Genomic DNA, 13,057 nt, shown 5'->3' on the forward strand with positions numbered 1-13,057 from the left:
TTAACAGGCGCTCTTAATAAAGGTATACCTGCCAACATTCCTCTCCCCCATGACATTGGCCATGACCACAGTGACTTTTTAGTGTATATTTTGTATGCATTTATTATTTAATTCTGAAATAGGATGTACTTAGTGGCAATGCTATATATTCTCCCATGTTTATTCCCCTCACCCCCACCCCTTTTTTCCCTGGCTGCCAAGGTGATCCTCTGCCTCCAATAGTGATCCAGAACTAGTATGCAGCTGTGGTGATCTGACTCATGCATAAATTCCCTGATTGCACCAAGGTCAGGGGCATAAAAATAGCCATGGGGGGGAAGGGTAAGGGTTCCAATCCTGTGTCAAAGTGCAGATTAAAGCAGAGCAATAATTTACCTTCTTCCAGCAAGCAGAGCAACAGGTCCTCACTTCTCTCTTCACTGTAGTCACCATACAGCCTATTTCCTTGCAGCTCTCATCTCTGCATGTCATGTGACTGTGAGGTGGGTAAAGTGAAAACAGGAGGGAGGATTTGTCACTCCACTCACTGGGCTGAGTGCAAAGTACTTCTCCGTATTGCTCCACTGCACTCTATACTTTGTGTGTGTGTGTGATGGTGGTGGTGGTGGTGGTGGTGGTGGAGGAGGGCGGGGGGGTTAAGGGAATACACACTAATGCACTGCAATGGGGGGGTTACGAGGGTTTTACAGAGGGACAGGGCCAGCAGAGTTTTCCAGAGGGACCCACCTACTCTAAGTTTTGCCCCTGATCAGGGCTAAACTAAAAGATGCTACTTCTAATTCAGTGGGAATGGGTAGTTATTATATCTGCCTATTGCCATGCAATATTCCAGTTTTGCTGAAGCAAAGTCCAGTTCCAGATAAAACAAATAAAATGGAATTTAAATATTGTAGTTGAACCCCCCGACCCCCCCCCCCCCCCCCCCGGCCCCGGGAAAAAAAAATCAGCATTTTGTAGTAACAAATACCAAAATAAAGAGCAGAAAGAGAAAAGGAGGAGGCTTCTTCAAACCTGTTTCTCCAGTTTTGGCATTCATCCTCATTTTTTGGTGTTAGTATATAGAGCTTCTGTTTGCTGCTGCAACACTGTTTACACTTGTGTTACACTTTGGGAGTGATCCAATTCAGTTTTTCGCTTAAATTTTCTCCTAGAAGATGACAAATTATCCCGTTTATAATAATTGTTGTGCTCTTCTATGAAAAAAAAAATACCAAAAAGTAGGTGAAAAGTACTGTCAAAATTATTCAGAGTATTTATTTTCTTGCTGCTGGTGGCTTAAAGAAACACTGTAACAAAAAAAACCCCTCTGGGGGATACTTACCTCAGGAAGGGGTCCCAATGAGACTTCCATGTCCTCTGTAGCTTGAGGGAAACCAGCGCTGGCTCCCCTGAAATTCCCTTGACAAGGGTGCACAGATGCGGGCAATATTTACCTACTGCGATTCTGCGCAGACACACTAGTGTCTATTCACCTTTAGCGCCTCTACTGTACAGTAGAGCGGATACAATCGGGTTTGGCTATTTCTGCCTTAACCTGAATGAAGAGCAGTTAATGCGCCTGCGCAGGATCGTGGTAGGTAAATATTTATGTGAAAAAGACAGGAATGTGTAGTAGGCAATGGGCTAATAGGAGATTCAAATGCAGAAAAATGTATATATTATATGAAAATGTCACACAAACATATATTCCCATGCACCATGCCAACAACCTGAACATACCAAACTTTAAGTAATTTACCATAAATATCAGTATAATGACATACAAATGACATCAATCAATCAATCAATTCACTTTATTGTCATTGTGTAACACAACGAAATTACTTTTCATGACAACCCCACGGTGCATATAGGGAACATAGTGATAGTAACAAGGAAGAGAAGAAATTATACAAGTATGCCAGGTATTACAGATGTTTAAACAATTTGTACACAGTGTTAATTATTTCAGAAAGGATTCAGAGTTCATCAAGTTTATGGCGGATGGGAAAAAGCTGTCTTTCAGTCTGTTTGTGTGTGTGCGGATTGATCTAAACCGTTTACCTGATGGAAGGAGCTCAAACAAGGCATTTCCAGGGTGAGTGTTGTCCTTGATAATGTTTTTGGCCCTTCTCACGCTGCAAGTATTATACAAAAGTTCCAGTGATGGTAGTTCAGTGCCAATAATGGCTTCTGCTGTTTTAACAACTCGCTGCAGGGCTTCTCTAGTAGCCTTCGTGCAGCTGTTGTACCAGGCCGTCATGCAATTGGTCAGAACGCTTTCTATAAGGCCTCTGTAGAAATTAACTAGCAGCTTCTGTAGGAGGTTAGCACTCCTTAGTTTTCTCAGAAAGTAGAGGCGTTGTTGTGCTTTGCCAGTTAGAGCTAAAGCATTGTCGGCCCAGGACAGGTTCTCTGCGATGGTGACTCCCAAAAATTTGAAGCTGGAAACTCTCTCCACAGCCTCTGCATTGATCATTAGCGGTAGGTGAGTGGTCTTTTTGGTGGTCCTAAAGTCCAGAATAATTGCTTTGGTCTTCTTTGTATTTAATAACAGGTTGTTAATGTGTCACCATGCAGTCAGGTTCCTAAATTCTTCTCTGTATGCAGCTTCCTCGTCTGATATAAGCCCAATGACAGTCGTATCATCTGCAAACTTAGCAATTATGTTTGAGGTATGGATAGGCTGGCGGTCATGGGTGAAAAGGGCATAGAGGAGAGGGCTTAATACACAGCCCTGTGGCACGCCAGTGCTCAGGGTAAGGGTGAAGGATGTCCGTTTTCCTAGTCTGACAGTCAGGGAGGAGTCAAGTCGATTGCTGGATTGCCAGGACAGCGGAGGACGGGGGAAGCCTCATTAGAATCCAGAGGCTTCCCCCTCCTGAGGTAAGTATTCCCCCAGAGGTTTTTTTTTCATTGCAGGTTTTCTTTAAAACGCATTTTCTTTTAATGTGAAATTATCACCTAGGAGAAAACTTTTTTGTGTATTAAAAATGTTTCCTTTCTCTGCTTTTCTAGAATCTAGACTAATTCACCAGTGAAGAATGTATGTTCTTGTTTTTTAAAAACAAATTAAAGGTGATGGCCTAAGTCAGATATTCTTATTATCTAATAATTGGGGATCCATACAGGAAAGAAACCAGGTTACAAATAAACCTTCACTACATGAATTGGGATGCAATCAGATCAAGCACTCTCTCAGCTTAGATGGGACAAAGCAAGGATTCTCTAGAAATCTAATGGTATTTGAGCAATGTTTCAAACCTCAGAGTATACCAAGGACACCAGTTCACATGCATATAATATCCTCCTGGACAGTCCAGAGGAATTTTCAGATTTTTAAAGGACAACTGCACAGTGCAGTCTCTAGGTAAAATTGCTCCCAGGGCGAGTACCAGAAAATACGCCCCCCCCCCCCCCCTTTAGTACAGGTGGTGATGTCACTTGCCTCTTGCTGGCTCCCAGACTCCCTTAGCCAAGGCAGGATTTTTATTTTTCACTACCCTCACCGACCGCCCCTCCTAAGACCTAAGGTCCAAGTACATGGTAGACCAATATCGCCCTTCATGTTTGATCACTAGATTGACAGTTTTGGGGTGCAGGGCCCACGAAGGCACACTGCTGAGCTATACTTTCTACTCAATGAAATGAAGAAAGGAGCAGGTGGGAGGTACAATTGGCTGGCACATAGTGTCTCCATTTAACGATTTACCAACGTTGTGGGGAAACTATACACATGGCAAGTTCTAAACTAAATTGCTTCCTCTAGCATGCTATGGGAGGGGAGGCATATGTGAAAGGCAGCAATGTGTTACAGGAATACGCTGGGGGACAAGGGAGACTGCAGCAGGAATGCATGGAACGCAGCAGTGTGTCACAGGCAGCTATGTGCGGAGGTAACAGTCTGTTGCAGGAATGGGCGGGAGTCATATATGGTAGAGGAAAACAGGATCTGACACTGATTGAATTGGTTAGCTTTGAGAAATATTATATCAAAATAGGGGCACAGCCTGGAAGAATTGATCTGCCAGGAAAACAAGCTGGAAATCAGGTGTGAATGAGCAGAGATGAGTAAAAGGAATGTGGTCTGTTACAGAGAGGAGATAGCATGTAGCACTACAGACTACACAATACAAACATACATTTATGACTATAGGAGGGATTATATTGTGAGCCCCTCTCAGGGACAGTTAGTGACAAGCCTCTGCTCTGTACAGAGCTGCGGAAGATGTTGCTGCTATAGAAATATTATATCATAATAATAATGGCGTGCAGCAGAGACTTGGGTTTATGGGCAGCAGTAGTCTGCAGCCAATGGGTGAGGCATGAAGTAGCAGTTTGGTATTGATGTTTGGAGGTAAATGGTTAAAAAGTACAGAAGGGGTTAACACTTTCTTAAAAACAGCCAATAGGAGAAGCTGCCACTGTGTTAAAGGGTGTCAAATTGTGCAGCTGCACTTTCTGGTCAAAGTGAAAGTAAATCTTCCCAGCTCACTGCCTGTGCGCTCCCACAGTCCTCCTCACTACCGCAGACTGTAAGCGATGTGCACACAGAAGCCCCTCCTCGATGAATTACAAGAGACAGGAATGCCCATCCATCACTATAGCTGTCTGGGAACCTCCTATTCCAAACCACAACCTCAGTTCAACCATCTCTCCTGTGTGCTGACTGAGTGACATCATAAAAAGCAACCCTGGCTGAAGCAATGCATGTATAAAAAAACATTTCTCATTAGTCAATCCATTTCCCCCTGCAAAGTTTCCCCAACTAAAGTTCACCTGGTGGGAGTGAGAGTACATACAAGTTACTCTCATCGTTCTGGATTTCTTTACTGGCACTGCTCTGAAATTTGAGGGAGGAATGTTCAGGGTCAGGGAAGAAGCAAACTAGCTTTGTGATATCTTTCTGCTGCAGCTCTGTTTTGTTCCCTGCTTACATCCTCCCTCTTTCTTGGGCAGAAGTCTCAGCAGCTGCTTCAGAAATACCTGTCCCATCCATGCACACATTCCCCCCTCTCAAGCACTGGGGCAATACCTCCCTTCCTCTCAGTGCCGTGTGGAAGCAGAGGAGCTGGGTCACATGTTCGCCCATCTTCCTCTCACTTCCTCCTCCTCGAGTCTCCTGCTCTGCTAGGTCTGAAAGTGTTTCTCCTCTCCTCAGCGCCCCCTGGCTCCAACCTCCCACACTGCTCTCAGGGCAGTTGCACGCACTGCACGGCCCAAGAAACGGCAGTGCAACTGAAGTGAGAAGAGTTTATGTCGGCTGCCATATTTATTTCCTATGGCTATCCTGCTGATCCTCGGCTCTACCTCTAATACTTTTACCCACAGCCCCTGAACAAGCATGCAGCAGATCAGGTGTTTCTGACATTATCGTCAGAACTGACAAGATAACCTGCATGCTTGTTTATGGTGTGATTCAGATACTACTACAGCCAAATATATCAGCAGGCTGCCAGACAACTGGTATTGTTTAACAGGAAATAAATATGGCAGCCTCCATATTTTTCTCACTTCAGTTGTCCTTTAAGTCAGAATGGCAATATTTTAACTAATGCTCAATGTCATAAAATTATTATCTCATTACTCATCTACAAATCCTCAGTTTCCTCCCGGGTACAGGAATCAGGATATCATTTGTTAGCTTGATTGTACAGGACACCAACGAAACTGACCAGGAGATCCCCAATGTTGACAAAAAAAAATGTTGGTGAAGCTAGGCACAAACAGACAAACATATACATATTTTCTGGTACTGCATTCTACTTAAAGGCTATTTAAACTGAAATGAGAAAATGCATTAAAGCACACCAGAATCTGATAAAAAAAAAAAAAAAGTTTACATCAATTTACCTGGGACTTCTTCCAACCCCCATAGTCTTTGAGGCCCCTCAGTGTCTTAAAGCGGTATAAAACCCTGACATAATATTCAATAAAAACATGTTTTCCTACTTTTTATATGCCATAGGGTTATCATATTTGCATTTGTGCATAAGTATTATTATTCATTTAGAAATTATACGATCCCAAAAGTACAGTTTTTTGGTTTGTGAGCTGACTTTGCATTTTATTCATAACTGGTTTTATTCATTATGTATTGAAGGCAGAGATGCTTTGAGTCACTGTCTGTGTCCAGGAGCTTCTCCACAGTCAGAGAATGTGTCACATTCCTCACTTGATACAATTAAAGTAAACTCAAGATAACATAATCTATTCTTCAGATGCGTCCACATTTCTCTGCATTGAACTTTCCAGCCCTGTGTGTAACCCTTTTAATGCTGGTCTAGTAAAAAAAATGCTTGTTGTATATAATATGCTGTAAATACTTTTTTAGAGCAAAGAAGAAATGGTGCGTTTTATTCCGTTTTAAATGTTCCCTTGATTGTGCCACTGTTTACCCTCATATAAAGCACTAAGCACTAAACTGTCTGGGTTGCAGCTACTGCAGATGTGCATCCTTTTCCATGCTTCTGCTGTGGGTACCAGTAATTCATTATGGACAATAGCCACTCACCTATGGTATAAATGAGCGCCGGGTGTTCAGCTACAGTGCACACAGTGTATGGAGAACTTAGTGTTAGGTGCAGGTAGGGGGTTAGACATAGGTATGGGAGGGTTCATGTGAGGTTTATGTTGTTCTGTCCTTTTATTATGCTAAGCTCCCCTTTTACCAGTCTCGGTTGAAGTAGTAGTAATCAGTTATTTGAGAAAAATAAAATCTTTCAGCTAACTAATTATCTCAGCAGAAACACCATCTGACTAGCTAGCTCCAGTTAAGCAGTAAAACGGATGCTGGAATTTTCCATGTCTCCTTTTATAGGGAATGAGTGTGGCCAAAAATACCAGGTGATTAAGGCATCCACTAAAATACTTGCCAACCTGTAGATGGTTCATAAATTTCTCAATCCGTTTATTGGTGGACCAGAGTATTATGGAATAGCCCAACTACAAGTGCAACAACTTTCTCCCCAGAATCCTGACAAAATCTTGTTATGCTAAAATCCATATTTTTGGAATTTGGAATAAATTTCATTTTTGGATAAAATTAATTGTCTTTCTGATGTGTCCCTTTCCTACAATGAGAGAGAGAGAGAGAGAGAGAGAGAGAGAGAGAGAGAGAGAGAGAGAGAGAGAGAGATTTGAGTGCCTTCCTTGTCAGGTAAAGTAGATTGCCATGAACTGAAGTGATATCTGGAAATGTAATGATTAAAGAACATCTCTAGGCACAGATCTAAAATACCATATAATAGCTTAGTAATCAGAATGCTTAAATATTACCATTTTCTGTGAAATTCTTCAACAGTTAAACATCCTAGATTAAGATTGTAACCTAGGCCCTGGCAAAGTTTACATGGCCGGGCGGCATTGTTCAGACAGAAGGATGCATTCCTTATATTCCTAACCCCCATCCCTCCCAGCAGAGTTGCGAGCGGGCACCGGGTAGGTTTGAAACTCACCTCGCTCACCGATGTCCCGCGTCGCATTTCCATGGCAACAGGACATCACACAACATGATGTCAGGGCGCGCCAGCATATTACACGCTGGCTGCCAGTGTGTAATACGCTGGTACATCCTGACGTCATGTCACATGATACCCTGTTGCCATGCAGATGCAACGCGGAACATTGGTGAGTGAGGTGAGTTTCAAACCCCCGGTACCAGCTTGCAACTCTGCAGGGAGGGAGGGGGAAGAAGGGAAATCCAGATCCAGACCACGGGCCGTAGTTTGCTCAGCGCTGTTTTCACCACATGGCCACCAGAAGCAGCTGAGTTAAGGAAGTAGGATTCAGGCTCCGTGGGTGGGGCTGTTGTTACTTGGAATGCAACACCATGCTCAGACTTCTAATTTCTTTGAGAAAATTCCCTTCTAAAGCAAGAACAATACCTGGTGTAGGCAGGGCCGGCGCTACCATAGAGGCAAAGAAGGCAAAGTCTGTAGGGCCCCCCAAGGAGTCTCCCCAACTTAACTGTTGCTCCCCCAGGGCCCCTACACAGTCTTTGGCAGAGCCAGGGGGTATCAGCCCCTGGCTCAGGGGCCCTATGGGGAAATCTGGCTGCAACAAAGGGTCTCTACTGTCGCTTTTTGGTTGGGGAAGTATCTGTTTGGGGGCCCCCAGGTTAATTTTGCCCAGGGACCCCATTGTTACTAGAACCAGCCCTGGGTGTAGGAAATGGTCATTATATGAACATTTGTTCCTGGTGTAGTACTTTAAAATTAAATCCCAGAAAGTTGTAACCATTGTGGAACTTTCTCCGTGATCAGCGCACAACGCGTGCGCTGATACAGCGGAAATCCTCCACAAGCGTATATTTGCAGGCACCCAGCAAAAGGTGCTACGCACCCGTAGAGGGAAATTCCTGTCGGCAGATGGCGCTGGGAAGTGCAGAGGAACCAATCCTCTGTACCTCCACAAATGCCAGACAGGAATTGTACGAAGCGCAGAACGCAATCGCAAGAGAGGCGATTGCGAATAAGAACAAGCAAAGGGACAGGTTGTATGTGTGTGCGCCAACCTAGTCGCCACCCCGCGACAGTGCACACACAACAGCAGATATGAAATAGGAACGCGATCCCGAGAGGTGCGATCGGCAGACGTGACACAAGGCAGATCAGAACAGAATATGAGGTTAGCAAAGGCACAGCAAATAATACAATGAGAATAACAAGGAAAATAACAAACGCTAACTGAACGCGAACACCGCACTCATTCGCAACAGTGCACGCGTTCGTGCGCGGTCTCCACGTGAAAAGCACAATAGAGACAAGCACGCCTAACTAACCAAGACAAGACAAACATGTAACAGCGAGCGCTTGCTCAACGGTTACCTCACCGAGCCTCCAGCAAGCGTTCGTAGCAGACAAGACAAACACACGAAAACAGGGACAAGCGAGAGATAGGATCCACAGCACTAGTGAAAGTGGCTAGCACGATCCAGGTAGACAGAGTAGCAGAACAGAAGGATCCACAGCACTAGTGAAAGTGGCTAGCGCGATCCAGGTAGACAGAACAGAAGGATCCACAGCGCTAGCACAAAGTGGCTAGCGCAATCCAAGGAGACAGAACAGAAGGATCCACAGCGCTAGCGCAAAGTGGCTAGCGTGATCCAAGGAGACAGAACAGAAGGATCCACAGCGCTAGCGCGAGATGCTAGCGCGATCCAAGTGAGACAGATCAGAAGAGATAGCTGGTAGCAACCGCTGTACCAGCTATACTCCAAGAACAGAGATCAGAACCATTTCCTGTCGACCACCGCTGGGACAGGACAATAGCAACAGAACAAACAAACAGATAAGCAATCCTAACTGCACTAAGGAAACCTGCCTAGTGCAGTTTTCCAGGAATTACTCTAAGCTGATCTTCAAACAGAGAGTAAGGCTGACACCCCTCCAGGGGTGTTACACAGGACTAAATCCTCATGCTCAGCCCAGCATTGCGGGAAACACATAGTACTTATAGTGCACTGCACGCCTCCAATGAATGTGGCCAGGCAATTTGCATGACAACATATGCAAATTCCTCAGCAAGCACAAGCTGCAAAACTGACAGAAGCTCTTCTTTCCAGAGTCCTGCAGCATGCAAACCTAAGCAATGGTCAAAAAGCTGCCTGCCTGCACAGGCAACTGAGCAGATCATTACAAAAGTGCTAAATAAATAGTGTATTAAGCATATGTGTTTATACAGTGGGTTGCAAAAGTATTCGGCCCCCTTGAAGTTTTCCACATTTTGTCACATTACTGCCACAAACAAAAATTTATTTTATTGGAATTCCACATGAAAGACCAACACAAAGTGGTGTACACGTGAGAAGTGGAACGAAAATCATACATGATTCCAAACATTTTTTACAAATAAATAACTGCAAAGTGGTGTGTGCATAATTATTTGGCCCCCTTTGATCTGAGTGCAGTCAGTTGCCTATAGACATTGCCTGATGAGTGCCAATGACTAAATAGAGTGCACCTGTGTGTAATCTAATGTCAGTACAAATACAGCTGCTCTGTGAGGGCCTCAGAGGTTGTCTAAGAGAATATTAGGAGCAACAACACCGTGAAGTCCAAAGAACACACAAGACCGGTCCAAGACAGGTCAGGGATCAAGTTATTGAGAAATTTAAAGCAGGCTTAGGCTACAAAAAGATTTCCAAAGCCTTGAACATCCCAAGGAGCACTGTTCAAGCGATCATTCAGAAATGGAAGGAGTATGGCACAACTGTAAACCTACCAAGACAAGGTCATCCACCTAAACTCACAGGCCAAACAAGGAGAGCGCTGATCAGAAATGCAGTCAAGAGTCCCATGGTGACTCTGGACGAGTTGCAGAGATCTACAGCTCCGGTGGGAGACTCTGTCCATAGGACAACTATTAGTCATGCACTGCAAAAAGTTGGCCTTTATGGAAGAGTGGCAAGAAGAAAGGCATTGTTAACAGAAAGCATAAGAAGTCCCGTTTGCAGTTTGCCACAAGCCATGTGGGGGACACAGCAACCGTGTGGAAGAAGGTGCTCTGGTCAGATGAGACCAAAATGGAACTTTTTGGCCAAAATGCCAAACGCTATGTGTGGCAGAAAACTAACACTGCTCGTCACTCTGAACACACCATCCCCACTGTCAAATATGGTGGTGGCACTGCAGCCTCATGCTCGGGGGGTGCATCTCTTCAGCAGGGACAGGGAAGCTGGTCAGAGTTGATGGGAAGATGGATGGAGCCAAATACAGGGCAAACTTGGAAAAAAACCTCTTGGAGACTGCAAAAGACTTGAGACTGGGGTGGAGGTTCACCTTCCAGCAGGACAATGACCATGAACATAAAGCCAGGGCAACAATGGAATGGTTTAAAACAAAACATATCTATGTGTTAGAATGGCCCAGTCAAAGTCCAGATCTAAATCCAATCGAGAATCTGCGGCAAGATCTGAAAACTGCTATTCACAAACGCTGTCCATCTAATCTGACTGAGCTGGAGCTGTTTTGCAAAGAAGAATGGGCAAGGATTTCAGTCTCTAGATGTGCAAAGCTGGTAGAGACATACCCTAAAAGACTGGCAGCTGTAATTGCAGCAAAAGGTGGTTCTACAAAGTATTGACTCAGGGGGCCGAATAATTACGCACACCCCACTTTGCAGTTATTTATTTGTAAAAAATGTTTGGAATCATGTATGATTTTCGACCCACTTCTCACATGTACACCCCTTTGTATTGGTCTTTCACGGGGAATTCCAATTAAATTGATGCATGTTTGTGGCAGTAATGTGACAAAATGTGGAAAACTTCAAGGGGGCCGAATACTTTTGCAACCCACTGTATTTTATATGCTTAAATTTCAGAAATACATCATGTCTTTCACATGCGGCTAGGGAGTGACTTTTTTTTCTGTGCAGTATACATGGCTACTGGGGAGAAGTGGAAGTGGTTAGGGAATTTGATTTTTTTCTATATAAGTCTATAACATTACTGAGTGTAAGCAGGCATAATATATTCTGCAAACAGTAAAACAAGGCTGGCAGTTGCCGTGGTTCAATAATGTGCTGCTTTATGTGGGCTACCAGAGTATCCATAAAGCTTTGCCATACTTAAAAAAAAAGTATCTTTTTGTAAAGATGTCTCTATCCTGCCCATAAGAAATACATGCTAAATTTTGACTTTGAATTGCGTCAAAGTAGGAGCATTAGAGAAAATGTAATTTTGTAAAATAGATTTTCGAGTTACTGTTGAAATTATTTTTTCACACCTCTTCCAACCCTTGTTCCTTCCACTTCCATTATACCAAAAAGTGCCCAGTCAGGTGTAAAAGGGATATAGTTCAGTAAATAAGTTGTGGTATAGGTCACTATTTGGTGCCAAAACTTTTTAATCTCTCTACAGGCCCAAAAGTTGTGAGCTAAGTCTGCATGGACTGAGCTACACTTGTTTTTATCAGTTACACTAACGTCAATGGTACAAAAAAAAACTAATTTTCACTCAGATAAGAATGCACATGAACATATATTGCCAATGGCCATGCAAAAAACAAGTGTTTTGAGGTCAATAGTTATGAGAAAAGTTTTATTTTCATAAAATTATAGGCATGCAGGAACAAATTTTCATTGAAGTCAATGGGTATGAGAAATCTTGCATTCCAAGCAGTCCCTTACTTTTACACAGGTTCAGTTCGGGAGGTTCTGGGATAGTTTAATTTGTTTTGTTAATAGAGTCAGGTGTTATATATCGTGAAAGGTGCCTAAATAATTTAGTTTTAGGCAACTGGATTTGAGCATAGAGTAAAAAGCAATGGGCAATAGCCTGTTAACTTTTATCCTGACTTTTTTCCAAGTAGATATCTTCAAAGCTTATTAATAAAATATTTTTAAACCTGCCACCAAGTAATAAATTACTGAACATTAGATTGATATTATCATTTTACCTACATTTTAGTACTTTTTCAATTTCTAAATATTGAAAAAATGGTTTTTAGATGAGATGAAAAATTATCTTCAACAGTGATGTTGCATTATATTATACGAGCTGATAGCCCAGCGTTGCACGGGTATTTATTTGGCTGATGTTAGCTGTGCCCACTTTTTCTAACCCTAACACACAATTACCTAGTTTGGGAGCTTTGCGGTCTTTGGCATCAATAATTTGCAATGAAATGAAACAAATCTGATTGGCTGTTTGTGTCCCCACTCCATTTTCTGAATTTGAACCCCAGTCACCCAATGACCAACTGTACCAGGTTTGAGGCTTGTGCCATTAACAGTGCATGAATTGCAGCAATTAAATATTCCCCTTGGAAATCAATAGGTAAATTTTGATTGGCTTTTGTAGGCTCCATCCACTTTTATGAATATTAATCCCAGTCACCCAGTGACCAACTGTGCAACGTTTGAGAACATTAACAGTGAGAGAATGTCTGCAGTTTCTATTTTCCCAGTGAAATTTGTATTTGTTTCAGCCCACTTTTTAGTTATAGGGATAAAAAGTATACTATATGTTATTCCAGGTAATGTACTATGTGTGTGCCAAATTTCATTCAAACCCGTTCAGCCATTGTTGAGTGATTGAGTAACAACGTCTAAACATCCAAACATTCACATTTAT

The 13,057-nt window shown here is 43.0% G+C and overlaps 1 protein-coding gene across 1 annotated transcript in view; it reads left to right on the top strand.

The window, feature by feature from the left end:
* Positions 1-6,864, top strand: part of RTTN (rotatin) — an 89,057-nt gene extending 82,193 nt beyond the window's left edge. Inside the window, exon 9 of the mRNA XM_068238351.1 lies at positions 6,800-6,864. Coding sequence (XP_068094452.1) covers positions 6,800-6,864 — 65 coding nt within the window. The remainder of the gene's footprint in view (positions 1-6,799) is intronic.
* The last annotated feature ends 6,193 nt before the right edge of the window (positions 6,865-13,057 follow it).

This window comes from Hyperolius riggenbachi, chromosome 5 (genome assembly GCF_040937935.1).
Source record: "Hyperolius riggenbachi isolate aHypRig1 chromosome 5, aHypRig1.pri, whole genome shotgun sequence".
Taxonomy (NCBI): Eukaryota; Metazoa; Chordata; class Amphibia; order Anura; family Hyperoliidae; genus Hyperolius; species Hyperolius riggenbachi.